The sequence below is a fragment of the Mesoplodon densirostris genome, chromosome 9, assembly GCF_025265405.1.
Source record: "Mesoplodon densirostris isolate mMesDen1 chromosome 9, mMesDen1 primary haplotype, whole genome shotgun sequence".
Taxonomy (NCBI): domain Eukaryota; kingdom Metazoa; phylum Chordata; class Mammalia; order Artiodactyla; family Ziphiidae; genus Mesoplodon; species Mesoplodon densirostris.
This window is the reverse complement of record NC_082669.1, coordinates 55,874,826-55,898,152: the sequence shown is the minus strand read 5'-3', so window position 1 is coordinate 55,898,152 and position 23,327 is coordinate 55,874,826. Positions and strand designations below refer to the sequence as shown.

The 23,327-nt window shown below is 38.8% G+C and overlaps 1 protein-coding gene across 1 annotated transcript; it reads right to left on the bottom strand.

The window, feature by feature from the left end:
* Positions 1-2,944: 2,944 nt before the first annotated feature.
* On the bottom strand, positions 2,945-21,525 carry BET1 (Bet1 golgi vesicular membrane trafficking protein). Its single transcript, XM_060108371.1, has 4 exons — positions 21,361-21,525; positions 16,612-16,736; positions 13,788-13,844; positions 2,945-4,141 (listed from the first exon to the last, which is right to left on the bottom strand). The coding sequence occupies exons 1-4, from the start codon at positions 21,377-21,379 to the stop codon at positions 3,986-3,988; spliced, it is 357 nt and encodes a 118-aa protein (XP_059964354.1). The 5' UTR covers positions 21,380-21,525; the 3' UTR covers positions 2,945-3,985.
* Between the last annotated feature and the right edge of the window lie 1,802 nt (positions 21,526-23,327).

Genomic DNA, 23,327 nt, shown 5'->3' with positions numbered 1-23,327 from the left:
ATGTGATTCTTATCAAAATTCACTATGCTTTATTAAAATATTATCAAAGTATGTTGAAGTTCATCAGAAAGAATAAATTGAATAGATATGTGCTGGCTATTAATATGTTATGAAACTACAATAATTAAAATAGTGTGGTATTGGTGCAAGGATAAAGAAAGTGAATGGAACAAAATACAAATACAAGAAAATGACCCTATCATATACCATAACAACATATAAGGAGAGAAAAAAGGTGTTAATATTTACTGTGGGAATAACTGATTGGCACTTTGTAAATTAAAAATAAAATCATTTGTGCCCCTCACCTCATACCATTAATCAATATTTCAAAATAGAAGAAAGTTAAAATTTTAACTATAGAAAAAGTAAAAAGGAAATGGAGTGTCTATAACTTTTTACCAAGTAGAAAACTAAGCTCCCTACAAAATTCTGCTTCCAGAAAGTTAAAAAATCTGTTGTTCTCACTCCAATAACTCAGGCCAGATACACTCAAAAGTCATAGGTTTAAAAAAAAAAAAAAAAACCCATCAGATTGCCAAGGATACAAAGAAACATAAATGAACTAAATTCCAGAAAATGATGACTCTTCCCAGAAAAGACAAACAGCTGCTTTTATCCTTGGCAGGACTGTGAGAGCGGGAGAAATCAGCCAAAATTCTGTCTGGCTGGTGTGATTAAAATTCCCAAGTGCCCATCCACAGACCCACAAAAGCAACAGCCACCATTGAGTGCCAGGAACCCATTTGAAGTTCTTTATAAGGAATATCATTTTTTTTATCATAATAACCCTATGAGTGTATTACAATTTTTATTTGTTTTACAAATAAAGTAACTGAGGTGGAGAGGTCATCAGCCCAAAGTTATGATGTGAATGGTGGAGCCAGGATTTATGCTCAGGCAGTGTGACTGCACAGCTTTCAGTCTTAGCTATGATGCTATTCCACTTCCCAGTAAATAGAGTCAAAGTTTGCTCATCAATATGGCCTATAAACATATTTGCTAACTGAATAAACCCAAATTATCAAGCACTTTTCCCACTTTTTCTACAAGGAAGCAAATTCAATACATATAATTAGAAATTTAAGAGCACTGAAAAATTAGGAAAACTAGTTTGGTAGAAACAGAAACTTTTTATGGGTGCAGGTGCTAGGGTTTTCTGCTCCAGAATTCTGATGCTTCAAATGTTGCCCATTTGTTTAGATTTAACAATGATTCTCTGGTCAAGAATTAATTTACATGTTAATTTAAATTCTATCAGTATTATGTATAATTCTCCCTTTCCTCATCGTGGAATCCTATGCCTGGCATCTGTACGGGATGGAGCAGGTAAGTTACACTTTCTATTATTTGCAAATGTGTCAGCACACTTTCATAGACCAACTCCTAGTGAAATGAAGTGACCAGGTATTTTGCAGAAAAAACTTTGGACACTTTAGATTTTGCTAAAGCTGCTTTCCCATTTAAAATATGGGATTTATAGTGTGTTACCCACCACCCAAACACCTGCAAATCTTACGCTGTTTGAGTAAAAATGATAATGTGAATATTTTGTTTGTTCAGTTATTACAATCAACCTCCCCAACACCAATAGCAATAAAGTCCTTTTCAGATTTAGCAATAAGTTTGTAAAGGATTATGAAGAATTAGAACTTGTCCATATTTGATGTTTTCCCAAAATTTTATTTCTCGAAGTACTTTTTCCTAGGGGTCCCTAAGCAGAAGGAAGAAACAGGTGCTGGCAGAAGGATCCCTGAGAGGGCAGAGACAGACCTTTCCAGAGTTCCCTGCCTGCCAGGAATCTCAGCAAAGGTAGTAATGGGGAGGGGTGATATAAAATGCTGGTTAGGGACCTATTTTAGGCAGCTCTTAAAAAAGGATTGTAAAATATGAAATGATGGATAATGCAGTGATGAGAATCACTTTTATATCACCCCAAACCCCTTTTCCTGAAATCCTCCCCTCCTTGATAACAGCCAACATTGAAATAGTGTTTTAATACTTTACAAAGTACTTTCTTATAATAGCCAAACCTTAATCTTGAAATCCATCCTTCTCTTGCCATCATTGCTTTTCCTGAGGCTTTGCTCTCACCTATTTCCATTGTTGATTCTCTTCTGTTTCCATCTTCCGGTCATTTTTTTTAGCCTTCTGTTCTTCCCTTTTTTGCAATTTTAATTATTGACAATGATTTTTGAGTTTTCTCTGATGTTACATAGTTGGCAGAGGACACAGTTAAATAATTCTTGAAAAACAAATCATCTCTAATTGTCTGATAGAAATTTCCACTTGGAGGTCACATCCTCACCTCAAGCTTACTGTCTTGCCCTTAAATTTACTCCCTTTTCTGACATGTTTGTTCATGACATGGAGAACTAACATTTACTGAGTCATTATCATGTGTCAAGCACTTTCCAATATATTATCTTCCTCTCACAATAATCTTATGAAATAGATGATTAAATGAAGAAACAGGCCCCCAAACACTGAGCAAGTGAAGGAATAGAGATTTGAACCCAGGTCATCTAACCCAAACCAGTGTCCCTCACCTCACACCTCAGGCCTGTCTCTTACATGCTGTCACTTAACCCCTCTCAGCTCTAGTGTTTTAACCTGTCAGGTGGAGGCCCAAATAACAACAAGCAGATGACAACAAGCGGAGCCAGAAAAGGTAGGCCTAAATTGATAGGTAAGTAGGGATGAGCAAAAAAGGATTGCAAACTCAGCAAAACCAAAGATAATAGATTTTTAAATAAAAATTTAAAGAAAGAGAATTTTGAAACCAGTCATGATTTATCTCATTTGTTTGCAGCAAGTTCTGAAATAATACAAATATGTTAAGCTTTCCTGAGTTTGTTCTGAGTTTTCAGAACCACTTCTCAGTCTATGGAGAAAAAAAAAAAAGAGAGAGAGACTTGAACAAAGAAGCAACAAAGTCAATTAATATATTTCATTAAAAATTTTATTTTTGGAGCCCATAAATGGGCAAATTCCAAAATAGTAGAATACAGAGTATTTCACATTTTAATATCTCTTTCTATTCAGCAGTCCACTTTTGCATTTTGTTTTCTATAGACAAATACACTGGATTAAAGTAACAGTGCCCTTAACCGCAAGGTCAATGCCTGAGTATTTCCAATATTTATCTTGAGCACATAATAAAGCAGAGGCAATTACTTTTCTTGAACATTTTATTTCCATTCAGAGCTTAGCAATTACTTTAGCTTCACATTATTGTCATAAATGATAACCAAATGGCCTAAGTAGCTAAAATCATAAAACTATTATAAGCCAAGTCAATGGTATATATATAAAATTAATAGAAAATGACAACTATACGGGTACACATTTGTTTTGAACCTTACTAGAAATATGCCAAAATAACAAGTTTTATTAAAGAATGAGGTCCTTGGGCAGAAGCGGAAGAAGAGTCATATCATCAAAAATTATTAGGAAAACTGTAGGTAAAAAGAAATCAGCCTACAATTTTAACCAAATAAAGGAGGAAAGGAGAGTACATCATCAGGGGCGATGACAGTTCAGGAAAATACATTCACCATCCATCACAAACTTTCTCACCACCTCAAGAGCTCAGCACAAGGCTCTCCAGGCATTGTTATTTTCCCACTAAGTTTCTTTATGTGGAACATAAACCTACATTTATGGTAACAACAGGATATTATACTGCTATTTAACCTGACAGCAAAAAACAGGAAAAAAACAATATTATTAGGGCCAGACTGACCTCAGACCATCTCAATACCCCTGAAAATAGGGGCAAAAAAAGGAATCATTAAGAAACAGTATTCAAAGAGCACTGTATTATCTAATGTGATTTATAAAACAAGTAAAATTCAGTAATCTTTGATGGAAAAAGCCATAGTATTATTTGAAATTTAGGAATGTTTAGATGCTGATTTTTTTTACTGAAGTGGTACTCCAAGCCGTTAAGTTGGTACAAGTTCCAAACTCACAGTTACTTGCATCACCTCAGTTTAATAATCCAATAAATGACAAAAAAGACAAACAATGAAAACAGCATCATATAGCACAGCAGCTTTGTTTGGCTCCCTCTGGATAAAATCTTCAGTTTTCCCATGGTTTTACCTAGAAATCCAGTTGTAGAATCAAACTGTGAATCCTATGAGGAGAAAAGGAAAACAAAATATAATAGTTGAATTCTAATATTCTACACATGCATACTTAAGTAATTTAATATATTGTTATTAGAATACATTTTTAATGACATTTTCTGTGTTTAATCAATTCAGGACCCTGTTTATAACTTAGGTAATCAGCCTGATTACTCCATGCAAAATAATTTTCTCAATAAATAAAAAGCTCGGGAGAGAGAGGGGAAGGTGGCGGAAGAGTAAGACGTGGAGATCACCTTCCTCCCCACAGATACACCAGAAATTCATCTATACGTGGAACAACTCCTACAGAACACCTACTGAACGCTGGCAGAAGACCTCAGACCCCCCAGAAGGTAAGAAACTCCCCCACGTACCTGGATAGGGCAAAAGAAAAAAGAATAAACAGAGACAAAAGGATAGGGACAGGACCTGCACCAGTGGGAGGGAGCTGTGAAGGAGGAAAGGTTTCCACACACTAGGAAGCCCCTTCGCGGGCGGAGACTGCGGGTGGAGGAGGGGGAAAGCTTCAGAGCCACGGAGGAGAGCACAGCAACAGGGGTGCGGAGGGCAAAGTGGAGAGATTCCCGCACACAGAATCGGTGCCGACCGGCAATCACCAGCCCGAGAGGCTCGTCTGCTCGGCCGCGGGGTGGGCGGGTCTGGGAGCTGAGGCTCGGGTTTTGGGTTTCGGTCGGAGCGCAGGGAGAGGGCTGGGGTTGGCGGCGTGAACACAGCCTGAAGGGGTTAGTGCACCACGGCTGGCCGGGAGGGAGTCCGGGAAAAAGTCTGGACCTGCTGAAGAGGCAAGAGACTTTTCTTCCCTCTTTGTTTCCTGGTGCGCGAGGAGAGGGGATTAAGAGCGCTGCTTAAAGGAGCTCCAGATACGGGCGCGAGCTGCGGCTAAAAGCACGGACCCCAGAGATGGGCGTGGGATGCTGGGGCTGCTGCTGCCGCCGCAAAGAGGCCTGTGTGCAGGCGCAGGTCACTATCCACGCCCCCCTTCCGGGGAGCCTGTACAGCCCGCCACTGCCGGGGTCCCGGGATCCAGGGGCGGCTTCCCTGGGAGAGCTCACAGCATGCCTCGGGCTAGTGCAACGTCACGCCGGCCTCTGCCGCCGCAGGCTTGCCCTGCCCTCCATGCCCCTCCCTCCCCCCCGGCCTGAGTGAGGCAGAGCCCCCAAAGCAGCTGCTCCTTTAACCCTGTCTTGAGTGAAGAACAGACGCCCTCTGGTGACCCACACGCAGAGGCGGGGCCAAATCCAAAGCTGAGACCCGGGAGCTGTTGAGAATAAAGAAGAGAAAGGGAAATCTCTCCCAGCAGCCTCAGAAGCAGTGGATTAAAGCTCCACAATCAACTTGATGTACCCTGAATCTGTGGAATACATGAATAGACAACGAATCATCCCAAATTGAGGAGGTGGACTTTGAGAACAAGATTTATGATTTTTTCCCCTTTTCCTCTTTTTACAACGGATCATCCCAAATTGAGGAGGTGGACTTTGAGAGCAAGATTTATGATTTTTTTCCCCTTTTCCTTTTTGTGAATGTGAATGTGTATGCTTCTGTGTGAGATTTTGTCTGTATACCTTTGCTTCCATCATTTGTCCCAGGGTTCTATCCATCTGTTTTTTTTAATAATTATTTTTTTATTTTAATAACTCTTATATTTTATCATACTTTATTCTGTTTTACTTCTCTTTTTTCCTGCCTTCCCTCCTTCCTCACTCCCTCCTTTCTTCCTTTGTTTCTTTGTTTCTTCTAATTCTTTCTTTCTTCTAATTCTTCCTTTCTACTTTTTCTCCCTTTTAGAAAGGCTCCTGGTGCTGCTGCCTGGAGTCGGTGCTGTGCCTCTCAGGTGGGAGAGCCAACTTCAGGACACTGGTCCACAAGAGACCTCCCAAACGGTGAAAATCTCCCAGAGATCTCCATCTCAACATCAGCACCCAGCTTCACTCAATGACCAGCAAGCTACAGTGCTGGACACCCTATGCCAAGCAACTAGCAAGACGGGAACACAAACCCACCCATTAGCAGAGAGGCTGCCTAAAAACAAAATAAGGCCACAGACACCCCAAAACACACCACCAGACGTGGACCTGCCCACCAGAAAGACAAGATCCAGCCTCATCCACCAGAACACAGGCACCAGTCCCCTCCACCAGGAAGCCTACACAACCCACTGAAACAACCTTAGCCACTGGGGACAGACACCAAAAACAACAGGAACTACGAAACTGCAGCCTGCAAAAAGGAGACCCCAAACGCACTAAGACAAGAAAAATGAGAAGACAGAAAAACACACAACAGGTGAAGGAGCAAGATAAAAACCCACCAGACCTAACAAATGAAGAGGTAATAGGCAGTCTACCTGAAAAAGAATTCAGAATAATGATAGTAAAGATGATCCAAGATTCTATTTCCAAGATCCAAAATCTTGGAAATAGAATAGACAAAATGCAAGAAACAGTTAAGAAGGACCTAGAAGAACTAAAGATGAATCAAGCAATGATGAGCAACACGGTAAATGAAATTAAAAATACTCTAGATGGGATCAATAGCAGAATAACTGAGGCAGAAGAACGGATAAGTGAGGTGGAAGATAAAATAGTGGAAATAACTGCTACAGAGCAGAATAAAGAAAAAAGAATGATAAGAACTGAGGACAGTCTCAGAGACCTCTGGGACAATATTAAACGCACCAACATTCGAATTATAGGGGTTCCAGAAGAAAAGAAAGGGACTGAGAAAATATTTGAAGAGATTATAGTTGAAAACTTCCCTAATATGGGAAAGGAAATAATCAAGTCCAGGAAGTGCAGAGTCCCATACACGATAAATCCAAGGAGAAATACGCCAAGACAAATATTAATCAAACTGTCTAAAACACAAAGAAAACATTAAAAGCAGCAAGGGAAAAACAACAAATAACACACAAGGGAATCCCCATCAGGTTAACAGCTGATCTTTCAGCAGAAACTCTACAAGCCAGAAGGGAGTGGCAGGACATATTTAAAGTGATGGAGAAAAACCTGCAACCAAGATTACTCTACCCAGAAAGGATCTCATTCAGATTTGATGGAGAAATTAAAACCTTTAAAGACAAGCAAAAGCTGAGAGAGTTCAGCACCACCAAACCAGCTTTACAAGTGCTAAAGGAACTTCTCTAGGCAAGAAGGAAAACACCTACAACAATGAACCCAAAACAATTATGAAAATGGGAATAGGAACATACATATCGATAATTACCTTAAATGTAAATGGACTAAATGCTCCCACCAAAAGACACAGACTGGCTGAATGGATACAAAAACAAGACCCATATATATGCTGTCTACAAGAGACCCACTTCAGACCTGGAGACACATACAGACTGAAAGTAAGGGGATGGAAAAAGATATTCCATGCAAATGGAAATCAAAAGAAAGCTGGAGTAGCAATTCTCATATCAGACAAAATAGACTTTAAAATAAAGACTATTAGAAGAGACAAAGAAGGACACTACATAATGATCAAGGGATTGATCCAAGAAGAAGATATAACAATTGTAAATATTTATGCACCCAACATAGGAGCACCTCAATACATAAGGCAAATACTAACAGCCATAAAAGGGGAAATCAACAGTAACACACTCACAGTGGAGGACTTCAACACCCCACCTTCACCAATGGGCAGATCATCCAAAATGAAAATAAATAAGGAAACACAAGCTTTAAATAATACATTAAACAAGATGGACTTAATTGATATTTATAGGACATTCCATCCAAAAACAACAGAATACCCATTTTTCTCAAGTGCTCATGGAACATTCTCCAGGATAGATCATATCTTGGGTCACAAATCAAGCCTTGGTAAATTTAAGAAAATTGAAATTGTATCAAGTATCTTTTCTGACCACCATGCTATGAGACTAGACATCAATTACAGGAAAAGATCTGTAAAAAATACAAACACATGGAGGCTAAACAGTACACTACTTAATAACGAAGTGATCACTGAAGAAATCAAAGAGGAAATAAAAAAATACCTAGAAACAAATGACAATGGAGACACGACGATCCAAAACCTATGGGATGCAGCAAAAGCAGTTCTAAGGGGGAAGTTTATAGCAATACAATCCCACCTTAAGAAACAGGAAACATCTCGAGTAAACAACCTGACCCTGCACCTAAAGCAATTAGGGAAAGAAGAACAAAAAACCCCCAAAGTTAGCAGAAGGAAAGAATCATAAAGATCAGACCAGAAATAAATGAAAAAGAAATGAAGGAAACAATAGCAAAGATCAATAAAACTAAAAGCTGGTTCTTTGAGAAGATAAACAAAATTGATAAACCATTAGCCAGACTCATCAAGAAAAAAAGGGAGAAGACTCAAATCAATAGAATTAGAAATGAAAAAGGAGAAGTAACAACTGACACTGCAGAAATACAAAAGATCATGAGAGATTACTACAAGCAACTCTATGCCAATAAAATGGACAACCTGGAAGAAGTGGACAAATTCTTAGAAACGCACAACCTGCCAAGACCAAATCAGGAAGAAATAGAAAATATGAACAGACCAATCACAAGCACTGAAATTGAAACTGTGATTAAAAATCTTCCCACAAACAAAAGCCCAGGACTAGATGGCTTCACAGGCGAATTTTATCAAACATTTAGAGAAGAGCTAACACCTATCCTTCTCAAACTCTTCCAAAATATAGCAGAGGGAGGAACACTCCCAAACTCATTCTACAAGGCCACCATCACCTTGATACCAAAACCAGACAAGGATGTCACAAAGAAAGAAAACTACAGGCCAATATCACTGATGAACATAGGTGCAAAAATCCTCAACAAAATACTAGCAAACAGAATCCAACAGCACATTAAAAGGATCATACACCATGATCAAGTGGGGTTTATTCCAGGAATGCAAGGATTCTTCAATATACGCAAATCAATCAATGTGATACACCATATTAACAAATTGAAGGAGAAAAACCATATGATCATCTCAATAGATGCAGAGAAAGCTTTCGACAAAATTCAACACCCATTTATGATAAAAACCCTGCAGAAAGTAGGCATAGAGGGAACTTTCCTCAACATAATAAAGGCCATATATGACAAACCCACAGCCAACATCGTCCTCAATGGTGAAAAATGGAAACCATTTCCACTGAGATCAGGAACAAGACAAGGTTGCCCACTCTCACCACTCTTATTCAACACAGTTTTGGAAGTTTTAGCCACAGCAACCAGAGAAGAAAAGGAAATAAAAGGAATCCAAATTGGAAAAGAGAAATAAAGCTGTCACTGTTTGCAGATGACATGATACTATACACAGAGAATCCTAAAGATGCTACCAGAAAACTACTAGAGCTAATCAATGAATCTGGTAAAGTAGCAGGATACAAAATTAATGCACAGGAATCTCTGGCATTCCTGTACACTAATGATGAAAAATGTGAAAGTGAAACCAAGAAAGCACTCCCATTTACCAATGCAACAAAAAGAATAAAATATCTAGGAATAAACCTACCTAAGGAGACAAAAGACCTGTATGCAGAAAATTACAAGACACTGATGAAAGAAATTAAAGATGATACAAATAGATGGAGAGATATACCATGTTCCTGGATTGGAAGAATCAATATTGTGAAAATGACTCTACTACCCAAAGCAATCTACAGATTCAATGCAATCCCTATCAAACTACCACTGGCATTTTTCACAGAACTGGAACAAAAAAATTTCAAAATTTGTTTGGAAAAACAAAAGACCCCGAATAGCCAAAGCAATCTTGAGAACGAAAAATGGAGCTGGAGGAATCAGGCTCCCTGACTTCAGACTGTACTACAAAGCTACAGTAATCAAGACAGTATGGTACCGGCACAAAAACAGAAAGATAGATCAATGGAACAGGACAGAAAGCCCAGAGGTAAACCCACACACATATGGTCACCTTATCTTTGATAAAGGAGGCAGGAATGTACAGTGGAGAAAGGACAGCCTCTTCAATAAGTGATGCTGGGAAAACTGGACAGGGACATGTAAAAGTACGAGATTCGATCACTCCCTAACACCATACACAAAAATAAGCTCAAAATGGATTAACGACCTAAGTGTAAGGCCAGACACTATCAAACTCTTACAGGAAAACATAGGTAGAACACTCTATGACATAAATCACAGCAAGATCCTTTTGGACCCACCTCCTAGAGAAATGGAAATAAAAACAAAAATAAACAAATGGGACCTAATGAAACTTCAAAGCTTTTGCATAGCAAAGGAAACCACAGACAAGACCAAAAGACATCCCTCAGAATAGGAGAAAATATTTGCAAATGAAGCAACTGACAAAGGATTAATCTCCAAAATTTACCAGCAGCTCAACAGCAAAAATACAAACAACCCAATCCAAAAATGGGCAGAAGACCTAAACAGACATTTCTCCAAAGAAGATATACAGACTGCCAACAAACACATGAAAGAATGCTCAACATCATTAATCATTAGAGAAATGCAAATCAAAACTACAATGAGATATCATCTCACACCAGTCAGAATGGCCATCATCAAAAAATCTAGAAACAATAAATGCTGGAGAGGGTGTGGAGAAAACGGAACACTCTTGCACTGCTGGTGGAAAATGTGAATTGGTACAGCCACTATGGAGAACAGTATGGAGGTTCCTTAAAAAACTACAAATAGAACTACCATATGACCCAGCAATCCCACTACTGGGCATATACCCTGAGAAAACCATAATTCAAAAAGAGACATGTACCAAAATGTTCATTGCAGCCCTATTTACAATAGCCCGGAGATGGAAACAACCTAAGTGTCCATCATCAGATGAATGGATAAAGAAGATGTGGCACATATATACAATGGAATATCACTCAGCCATAAAAAGAAACGAAATTGAGCTATTTGTAATGAGGTGGATAGACCTAGAGTCTGTCATACAGAGTGAAGTCAGAAAGAGAAAGAGAAACACCGTATGCCAACACAAGTATGTGGAATTTAAGGGAAAAAAAAAACTGTCATGAAGAACCTAGGGGTAAAACAGGAATAAAGACACAGACCTACTTGAGAATGGACTTGAGGATATGGGGAGGGGGAAGGGTAAGCTGTGACAAGGCGAGAGAGAGGCATGGACATATATACACTACCAAATGTAAGGTAGATAGCTAGTGGGAAGCAGCTGCATAGCACAGGGAGATCAGCTCAGTGCTTTGTGACCACCTGGAGGGGTGGGATAGGGAGGGTGGGATGGAGGGAGACGCAAGAGGGAAGGGATATGGGAACAGATGTCTATGTATAACTGATTCACTTTGTTATAAAGCAGAAACTAATAAAAATAAATAAATAAATAAATAAATAAAAAGCTCTTGCATTATCCAATAAACATTCTTTCAGTTTCGGAGTAATTCAAAACCCCGAAGTATTTAGGTCTTATTCCAATTATTTGGATTAAAACATATTAACAATAAAGTAAGTAGTTTATCTACTATCACACAGGTTTTTTCCCACTTTTTGTTGGGGCATTGCTCTCCAAGGTCAAAAGGTGGGTTGTTTCCCAGTACAGAATTCACCTAAAATTTAATATGGTTAGCAGTTAAATTTACCTTTACTTTTAAGATCCTTTTATTTAGGTAGCTGATTTAGAAGGTCAGCAGAGTCTATTAAAAGTTAAGAGAATATCATGTATCGGTGGTAAAATGTGGTAGAGACTACAAATATGGATGGGGAAAAACGACCACATTAAAACACAGGTGGAGACGGTGTGGAGAAAAGGGAACCCTCTTGCACTGTTGATGGGAATTTAAATTGATACAGCCAATATGGAGAACAGTATGGAGGTTCCTTAAAAAACTAAAAGTTGGGGCTTCCCTGGTGGTGCAGTGGTTGAGGGTCTGCCTGCCGATGCAGGGGACGTAGGTTCATGCCCCGGTCTGGGAGGATCCTGCATGCCGTGGAGCGGCTGGGCCCGTGGGCCATGGCCGCTGGGTCTGCGCATCCAGAGCCTGTGCTCTGCAATGGGAGAGGCCACAACAGTGAGAGGCCTGTGTACCGCAAAAACAAACAAATAAACAAAAAAAACCCTAAAAGTTGAACTACCATATGAACCAGCAATCCCACTACTGGGCATATACCCTGAGAAAACCATAATTCAAAGAGAGTCATGTACCACAATGTTCACTGCAGCTCTATTTACAATAGCCAGGACATGGAAGCAACCTAAGTGTCCATTGACAGATGAATGGATAAAGAAGATGTGGCACATGTATACAATGCAATATTACTCAGCCATAAAAAGAAATGAAATTGAGTTTTTGTAGTGAGGTGGATGGACCTAGAGTCTGTCATACAGAGTGAAGTAAGTCAAAAAGAGAAAAACAAATACCCTATGCTAACACATATATATGGAATCTAAAAAAAAAAATGGTACCTAGGGGCAGGACAGGAGTAAAGACGTAGACATAGAGAATCGACTTGAGGACACAGGGAGGGGGAAGGGTAAGCTGGGACGAAGTGAGAGAGTGGCATGGACATATACACACTACCAAACGTAAAATAGATAGCTAGTGGGAAGCAGCCGCATAGCACAGGGAGATCAGCTCGATGCTTTGTGACCACCTAGAGGGGTGGGATAGGGAGGGTGGAAGGGAGGTGCAAGAGGGAGAGGATATGGGGATATATGTATACGTATAGCTGATTCACTTTGTTATACAGCAAAAACTAACACCACTGTAAGTAATTATACTCCAATAAAGATATTTAAAAAAAAAAAGCTAGAAAAGAAGTCCTTAAGATGAGAGAACTAGGTATGTATTAGAAACACTGCACTTTCATAGAAATCTCAATATCCTGAGATGTAAGGCCCTGGCACAACGATAGCCTTTGCACAATTCAGGCTCTATGCAGCTCAAGCACTTTACATCTATAGTCTTCACTGGGGTTATGCATCAGAATCACCTGGGATCCTTTTTTCAAAATAGATATACTAGGCCCCTCCCCCTAAAATTCTGAATCAGTATATTTAGAGTGAGGACCAGGCATAAATATTTTCAAAGTTCCGCAAGTGATTCTAATGTACAACTTTCACAAGGAGATTGCTTTCAGTGCAATATTCATTTTTGAATAGTACAGTTTTAAAAGCATTTGAAGAAACTAGGGAAGGTCCGGAGGAGTTTGACATACAAAATAAACATTGGATAATGAAAAGAGCCTCTAACAAGAACAGGTATATATTACTGAGTTTGTTTAGATTAGAGATAAAAGGCTTGGGGTTTGTTACTATGTTCAAGTCTTATTGACTTGTTCACAGTGATCCTTAGAAGATCAAGCAAAAGAAATAGGTTTACCTTAAGTAAAAGACATTTGGTTGGTTGGATATAAAGTGTTTTTGATTACTTGGCAGTCTATATCCAGAGATCTTTAAGAAGACTCCAAATAGTCATTTGTCCTGAGTTTTTAACAGTGTTTCTAAGCACAGGATTAAAGATAAATTGGCTTCCACCTCCTCCTACTACTTGTATGTGTTAGGCAAGATGAAAAATGTAAAACTATGGCAAAAACGAATCTTAGAGGTATTCCAAACCAAATTTGAGAATATCAGATCAAGTTTCTTAAAGTTAAAATCATATTCACTTACCATTTCAGCTAATAATTTATTTTGATGTTTAACTTCATGGCCTATTTCAATGGAAAGCTATAAAGTAGAAAGCGTAAACATTATTACTTACATAAATGTTTTTAAGTATTATAAAGTAAAAACAATAATGACATTCTAAGCATAAACATTTTCTCAAATAAAACTGTATTCTAAAAATATAAAATATACTCTCTTCTTTTATTTTCTCACTGAAATTAATGAAAAATAAATTTACAATTTCTATTCCTTCCCAACTATGGACATTGTCTCCCTGTTCTTCATTTTGATTTCATCTTAATATTCAATTCCATCTTTTAATTTTGGTACATATTTCTCTCTGGTTCTCTTATCCTTGCATTCTTTTTTCTCTCTTTATACTGTTCACACAATAGCATTTGTTTGTATATTTCTTCATTTACCTTTTAAAAATGTATCCAAGTTCCCATATTATCAATTCAAATCCAGATATAAGCAATATTTTCCTAATGAATGTAGCATTACTTTGAATAAACATCTAAATTAATTATTTCTTTAGATTCTAAAAGTGTTTTTCTTTAAAATATGATAAGTTGGAAAAAAAAACTCACAAGTTAGTGTTACCCACATCCTGAAGCTATGCACAAAAGAGGCTGAGTCTAAATGAAATACCATAAGTGAGTACAGCTGCTATTCAAACCAAAACCTATCTAATACTTTATACAACAAATTCATCAAAGGCTTCATTTCTAAGATATTTGAATAAACACACTACTACTAAATCTTGGAAACTACTAAAAATCTTGGCAAACCACTGCAAATATTGTTCTCAACGTATTTTGTGTGGAAAGCATCTGGGGTACTAGTGATGCAAAACCATGCTAGAATTCTATAGATCAGAATGTGAGCTTTTTCCCCAAATTTAACAATTCAGAGATAATAAAGCACCTATGAAACTAGATAGCCCAAATCACCTGTTTCTACAACTGTCATTCATGCCAGGGGAAGAAACGTACAGGAGAAAAAAGCTTTCTTCTAACAAGAAGCCTAAATTATTAATATTGGAATTTAAAAAAATCATTTAATTCTTAATTTCCTCTGAATGTTATATTTTTTAAATTATTGACATTATACAATATTGCTTAGTTCATAGATCAACTCCTTTTGATTGAATATGACTTTGAAAACAATACTCATTTCAGAATGTAACAGTCTCCAGGCTGAATATAATTCTATTTTCCAAAGACTAATGAAATAACAATTAGGTTTTGGCAGCATAAGCTTCCAGTGAATGCCCTATAAGTGTACTGCATGTTTATTTTAATGCAGAATCAATCACATACACTGTTAAAACTATCTTTTGATAATCCTTTATTTAATACATATTAACTCAATTCCACTATAAGGAATTATGGTAAGTGCTATGTAGAATATAAAACTAAGTACAATAGAAAACCCTATTCTGGTAAATTTCTTTTACATACAAATAATTCCAATGCAGATCATTATGCAATAAGTGCTACAGAAATGGTACAAATGGTCTTATGTTCATAAGGAAAAGGTTACTTTTATGTGGTGATCAGGTATGGCCTGGAGGAGAGAAGATGCAATGAGGTGGAGCCTTTCAGAAGGGCAAGACTTCAGCCAGTGTCAGGAGGGAGAGGCAGTCTAAGGCAAAGCGATAGCATGCCCAAAGATACAGGAGTGGGAGAGTGACAGCATGCGTAGGACACAAGGAGTACTTGAATTTGTCTGGCAGAAAGGATGTATACATTCTGGAGGTACAGGAGGTAAGGTCTGAAAAGCTGTGGACAATATTTGCAGAACCTATCTGATGGAACTACAGAGTGTGAACTTCATTTCTTACATCATGGGAGGCCACTGAAGACTTCTGGGAGCGAGGATGCAAGTTAAAAAATACTCTAAAAAGATGACTGGTGACAGGGCGTAGCTCAGACCAAAACATGGGAAAAATTAGGAACAGATAGGTTAAAAGACTTTCCCAACAGTTCACCTAAAAAAACCGGGGGATAGTATTAGAAATAGAAAGGTGGAAATAGGAACAGTAGAAAAAAAGCACAGGACTTGGTGACTGACGTGAGGTACAAAGGCAGAAACATGAAAGATAGATTTGTAGCTTTTGAGACTAGAAGAAGAAAAGTCAGAAGATGAGCTACTTGGGGGTGGAAGGTGGATTGCTCTGAGACATTAGTACAGACAACATACAGTATTTTAGACTTAACTCCAAAAAAAAAATTCTGAAGTTAAAAACAAAACAAAACAAATATACCATATGTTTTGATTGGTCACATTTTCTAAACTTGTACTTAAATCATGTCTAAATTTTGAGTCATGTTGCTAAAACTTAATTGCTATTTCATTAGCCTTTGGAAAGTAGAATTGTAAAAGCCTGGAGTCTGTTATATTTTGAAATGAGTATTGTTTTCAAGGTCATATTAAATCAAAAGTAGTTGATCTATGAACTAAGCAATTTTGTATAATGTGAATAATTTAGAAAATACAACATTTAGAGAAAATTAAGAATTAAATGATTTTTTAAAATTCCAATATTGATAATTTAGGCTTCTTGTTAGAAGAAAGCTTTTTTCTCCTGGAAATTTCTTTCCCTGGCGTGAATGACAGTTGCAGAAAGTAGTTAGGTGATTTGGGCTGTCTAGTTTCATAGGTGCTTTATTATCTCTGAATTGTTAAATTTGGGGGAAAAAAGCTCGTATCACCAAACTACACTATTTGGGTAACTGAATTCCTTAGTATGATGCCAATAAAAGTATAAAATATACATGTATATATAAATAAACTAAAAAGTATATATGTGCTTTATACTTACAGATTTTATAGCAGTTACTTTGTTTCTCAGACTTTCCGTGAGTCTCTCATTTTCTTCTTCACAGGCACTATACCCACTATTAGGATAGCCATAGTTCCCATAGTTGCCAGGAGGTACTCCTTCACCTGCAAGGATTAGAGTCACAAGCAGAGTTGCAGCAAAAACAAGCCACTTTTGAAACCCTGACAAGAAAGAACCGAAAAAGACCCCTGGAGGGCGTTGCAGACCACGTATGTCTATTATTCACACTCCAAATGAACTTTAAAAATTAATAACCAAATAGAGATCAGAACAATTCTAATACCCTCTCCTAAGCAAAGAATACTGAATTCAGTTCAAAACACATTTGTTGATTTCATATTGATTGCCCACAAGACACTGAAATAGGCACTGATATATCAGGAGATTCTGGACACATTTCCTGCTCCCTAGAACTACACAGTTTAAAAAAAAAATCTAAAAGTATCATAACATCAACTACCTATGGAAGAAGCTTGGCTGTGGAGAGAAAGGCAGAAAGAGGATAATACAGTAGGATGGAGTTCATGGCAGAGGGAGGGTCCTTTACTAGCATCTTTTTCTTTTAAATAGAAAAGAGCTGGAATAACTTTTGGAGAATATCAGCTGAGATTTAAGAGGGACTCATTCATTCTTCAACAAATACTTGAGAAACTCCATGTATCAGAATCATTGTTCTTTCTAGGTGCCACTTTTTGGAGCTCATCTTCTAGGGAACAGCATTGGGATACAGGACTGTAGTCCCAGCCACTGCCTAATACAGTATTTGATATTCATCAGGCAATCAAACAGGTAGAGTGAGCCTTGAAGAGTGAATACATATACTAACATGTTGGAGGACTCAGAGAGGAAAGCATAGTTGACAGTGTTATTTAACCACATTTTTTTTAAACCATTGACAATTTTCTGCACTCCAAGGGCAGAAAGTAAATTTGTTCTGCTCGCGGCTATAGATCCCCCTACAAACATACACACACAGTAAGGCACACCCAGTAAATACTTGTAAATGAACGAATTAATGAACAGAATCTGAATTCACTGTTATTCAACTTTGAATGTGCCTGCCTTTGTCAGCAGTGGGGTCACAGGCTTCTTTGAGGACAGAGGCAGTGAGGCAGTGTCTCAGCCTTCTTCTATATCCCCTTACCTAGTAAGTACTTTACATGCAGCAGACACACAATCTCCACCACCACAAAAGAGTAAAGCCTGTCTTTGAAGAATGGTGATCATTTGGGGGAATAAACAGTAAAGAGAATAATGGAGGAACGTGACTAGGGTCATACAGGATTACTACAGGGATAAAAACAATCTTGGCTGAGGCAATATATTGTAGTGTGATTTTTCTCCAGAGGCACTCATCGGCCTAAGTTAGCCCATGAAAAGCTGGATGGTTGGACTGATCAAGAGTTGGAGGTTTACAGTGTTGGGGCTGCTGAAGAACAGAGCCCCAAGAGGATGAGATTCCTTGCAAAAAGACTGGGTGAATATATGGATTATGGGGATTCGACTGGACAAGGACTGAAGTATTGTTAACAGAAGCCTGAGAATATGGAGGAAAGGGATGATACAGAAATTAAAGGTCTCCATAAACTCAAAGAGTGGATGGAGTGGCAGTGGCAGAGACAGTAACACATGGAAGGGCCGAAGTAGCAGGCAGCACTGGTTGTTGAAGGAAGGTCCAAGTGTGAACAGAAAGCTCTTTCAAGGCACAGCACAAATCCCACTTTCTCTAAAGAGCAAAACTCTCTCCTTTGAATTCTTACAGCTCTGACTATATGTAACACTAATATCACACTCTAGACTGCACTCCAAGGGCAGAAAGTAAATTGTTCTGCTCGCGGCTATAGATCCCCCCACAAACATACACACACAGTAAGGCACACCCAGTAAATACTTGTAAATGAACGAATTAATGAACAGAATCTGAATTCACTGTTATTCAACTTTGAATGTGCCTGCCTTTGTCAGCAGTGGGGTCACAGGCTTCTTTGAGGACAGAGGCAGTGAGGCAGTGTCTCAGCCTTCTTCTATATCCCCTTACCTAGTAAGTACTTTACATGCAGCAGACACACAATCTCCACCACCACAAAAACCACAACAAAATGCTAAACGAGTATGTTCCTGAGGAGGAGTCACTCTCCCCAAATTTTCCCTCAACTGCTGACACACTATCCACAAAGCTCTCTAAGTGTGCCATTATAAAAGTTAAGGACTCAGGTGACTAGACATAATATTTTCCTCCACTCAGTGATTAAAATAATCATCTAAACAATGCACTCATCCTATTAATCAATGATACTCTGTACAAACTCTAATAAGGACCAAAATCCTTACAGAAAAGAAAAATGTCTTCATATTTTATGCGACTAAGGTTCTAGATATATAACGTTTGCCCAATAAGTCATTACTGACTGGATGAATTTAACTACTTGACAACCAAGGAATTCATTTCTAAATTCATGGCTATTTGTCTCACTTCCTTTATTGTTATTTTTGCCTATCTTAATTTTATTTTTAGAGTTCTTCAGTACTGTTCCATTTATTAAAAGTGAAATTCTCAGAAGTATTTCAAGGCACATTTCTTCTATGAAAGGGTTAATCTTCCCTCACACCATCATTCACTACCAATATTAATAAATAAATAAATAAAATAAAATGTTAGGAGTTGTTATTCTTTTGTGTGACTTAACTGATATAAAAAGTTGTAGGAAAGCTAATGGGTGCCAAAGATGATCCTCAGACTTTGTCCATTAGACAAATGCTACTTCTGGATAGTTTCTATCAATAACTGAACCAAATCACCGAGAGAGACATGTGAAGTGTGGAAGCTTCTCCACATGAATATCTACTGATTCACGATCCCAGGTTTAAAGTTCCAGGTCAATACACACTGACCCTTTAAAAAAAAAAAAAAAAAAGCTCTTGTCATATCATGTCACATCACACCAATGTAAATTACAGCAATTGATACATCACCTTTCCTCCTCTCAACTACAGGGGAGCTTAAAAACAAAAAGCAAACAAAAAACCACTCTATTCTAGAGATTCTAATTTCATTAGTCTGGGCTGGGGTCTGGGTATCAAAGCCCTAAAAGCTCTCCAGGTGATTCTAATGTACAGTCAGGGCTCAGAACCATCATTTCTCTAGTCCCTTTCCTGCAATTTATCATGGCACACTGCTGCACAAAAACATTCAAAGGGGCCAAAAGACCTACCGATGAGATCCAAATTCCTTGCCCTAGCACTCAAAGGTCTACACAATGTGGTTGGTTCTGGTTCTATGTCTCCTACTTCAACCAAATTGGCTTAATCATAATCCTTTAAAACACATCATTCATAATTCTAGATTCCAGCCCTACAACTATTTCTGGGGGGAAAGGGTCATCCTTCCACCTGGAAATTACCTCTCCTACACCTCATTATTTAAGCTTTAGTCCAAGTTCCTATGTCTCCACAAAGTACTAAGTGCTCTATCTGTGAAATCCCGAGACATTCACTACCTGTAGAACTTATTTGGTATTTGGTTGTATAGCTACCGCCTTGTACTATAATTTATCTTTGTACATATTTCTACTCCTCAACTAGATTGGAAGCTTTGGGGAACACAAGCAGAGCTACAAACGACTGTACACCTAGAGCTTACTCAAGTACACAATAAATGTTTGCTGTCATTAGTAATGATAAAAAGGAAAAACATTTAGGCATATAAAACTAACCTTGTTCAAAATGAATTATATTTTTTCTCTACAATTTATTTGGCCAACTTTCCTTCTATGATCCAAGTAGTCACAAAAACTACATTCTTCAAAAGCTGTTTCTCATACTACAATTTACTAATGAATGTACATGCCTAGAGTTACTGGCAACTTTCACTAACTTTAAATACCTGACACTTTTGAAAACTTTTTTTTTCTTTTTCCATCTTATAAGAACTGAAAGAGGTGGTAACATTATCTTTTTTCAATATTTCATATATTTTCTCAGGTATATTGTACACTGATTTGGCAGGTTTTTTCTTTTCCCAATTATCTCTTAACAGTTTCAGAACAAGAAAATCCTGTTTTAATGACTCTGTGTTATAACAGCCCATTATAAGTCCTTGTGCCTAATTTGTTCCAGCTGCTTGGTGAACCTGCTTCCGAAGCTAAAAGGTCAAGAACAAATGCTAAGTCACCAAGCATTACCACATTCTACCGTCTTACCAGTGGAACAAGGCTCAGATAAGAACTGTTGTGGGTAAAATGGCCTTTAACAGTAATGATACGTACGTTTACCTTTGTAAAAACTCACTGTAACCAGGCTAATATGATTATTATTAGTGTGCTCTGCATGCAACACTCACTCTTCAAACTTCGCTTCTGAAGAAACTAACATCAGGTCCAATAAAAAGAAACCGAAGACAGCAATTTCCATAATCACGCTCAGACAGTCAATAACACTAAAAGACTCATCACTGAGTTGGCACCTGTACATACCTCACCTCCAATCCTCCACTACTCTCTGTAAACCTACCATCCATACCTGGGACTGAACTAAACTTAAGGAACGCCCCAGGATCTCGGACAAATGGTGTGTTTCCACTTGGTACCGCCTCCAAAGACCCCTCCATACACCCTGCTCTCTGGTTCAGATTCCAGTGACATGAAACAGATCCGACTTCCTTCCGCGTCCCCGCACCCAGCACGGCCAGTTCTAGGGCCCCCGAACTTAGAATCTCAGCCCTCTTCTTACCCAGGCCTGCACGCCTCATCCTGCGAGAGGAGCGGGGGAAAAGGCGGGTGGAGGGGTGGGTAGGAAGAGGCCAGGGGTCACCCGGACCGCGTCCTCAGTACCGGGGCCCGGCGAAACACCAACTTCTTCCCCTAAAGCGCCACATCAGCGTAGTCTAAACGTGGCGCTGGCTGATGGCGTCACCCAAGGCGCTTCTCGGCGTCCTGCGAGGCGGCTTGAATGACATTCTGGGAAATGTAGTTCGCCGCCGAGGCCGGGCGTGTGGTAGGGGCGTGGGGAGAACCAGGCTGGAGGAGCGGGCGGGGCTTCCGGAAAGGGGGCGCGCGCTGCCCCAGTTCTGACTGCGGGCCTGGGACTATGGATCTCAGCTGTGGCCTGGCTCTTTCTCTCAGCTGTCGGCCCCCGAGTTTAACGCTATACATCTTGTCCCTCCCAGACCATGAGAGGATGGTTGACTTCTCTTTCCAGATTCCGCCTTTCACTTCCTCTCACCTCGAGTTAATTCAGGTAAAGTGAAAGAAAACCATCCAAGTTTCTGATCTCACACATAAGTAACCTGAGACCCATAGACAGGAAGGAAGAGTGTAACCCATCGGTGCCGGGTCACCAGTGGTGTAGAGAAAACCAGGCCCCTTGCACTAGGGCTGCTGCTTGGATTAAAACAGTCGATAAAAAGTAACAGGGTCTCCTCGGAGGCACTGAAGACTTCGTTCCCTGTTTCCGAGTTTGTTTCATTTCTAGAAAGAACCGCGGCCATTAGTTGTTAAGGGCTCGAGGGACCCCTAAATTTCCTCCCACTTAGACCTTTTTAACTTACACAAAGGATACTGAAATACAGTTTACACAGGGTAATGTGCCAATTTAACAGGGGTGCTGGCGGGGGTGGAGTGGTACTGGAATCGGGATTAGTCCTAGAATTTCATTTTATCTCACAGGATTATCGTGAGGATTAAATGAGATAACTTTAAAAAAAAGTCTGATACACAGTAGATGCTCAAAAACCACTGGATGCTTGCTGTTTTGTCGTCGCTGCTGTATGACAGTGGGATAATCTCCATACTATAGATTTCTGAGAATGCAATGTCCGATCATTTAGTGTTCCCTCATAGTGTCTCAGTATGAACATTGACTATAGTAGTGGCAGAGTAAGTCTCTGCTCTAAGGTCGTTTTTGTAAAATACACACACCCAAAAAAACAATTTTTAATAAAAGTTATTAACCTGGGAAATAAGCTTAATCCAATAGCGTTTTGAGAGGAAAACAGTATTCATAAAAATAAACAACCATTCTCTAAAAACATGAGAATTAAATGAAGATTTTATCAGAAACAATTATTGCAAATAAACATTGACGTTTCAATAAGAGAGATGGGGCTTCCCTGGTGGCGCAGTGGTTGAGAGTCCGCCTGCCGATGCAGGGGACACGGGTTCGTGCCCCAGTCCGGGAGGATCCCACAGGCCGCGGAGCGGCTGGACCCGTGAGCCATGGCCACTGGGCCTGCGTGTCCGGAGCCTGTGCTCCGCAACGGGAGAGGCCACAACAGTGAGAGGCCCGCGTACCACAAAAAAAAAAAAAAAAAAAAAAAAAAAAAAAGAGAGATGATGGCATTTTATCTTACAATCTGTGACATTTCTTTTGTAAGAAGTACACATGTTCTATAAGCAAAACATGTCAGAAAAATCATCTTGCTTAAAGAAGACTTTCTCATATTAATGTAATTTTTTAAATCTAATGTTGAGTTTACCAAAACATCATTTAAATTACATATGTACGTATCCTCTTATAAACGACTTCCCCTATATGGTAGGGAGATATAATAATAAAATATAAAAGGGATAAAAAAATAAAGTAATAAAGGGTACCAAGAATATAACTCAAAACAGGCAAAGCTGGTTTGTATTGAGCTTGTGACCCAAAAATCCAAATAGTTGCTTATCGCTCCTGTTGCCAGTCTCAAGTTAGAATAA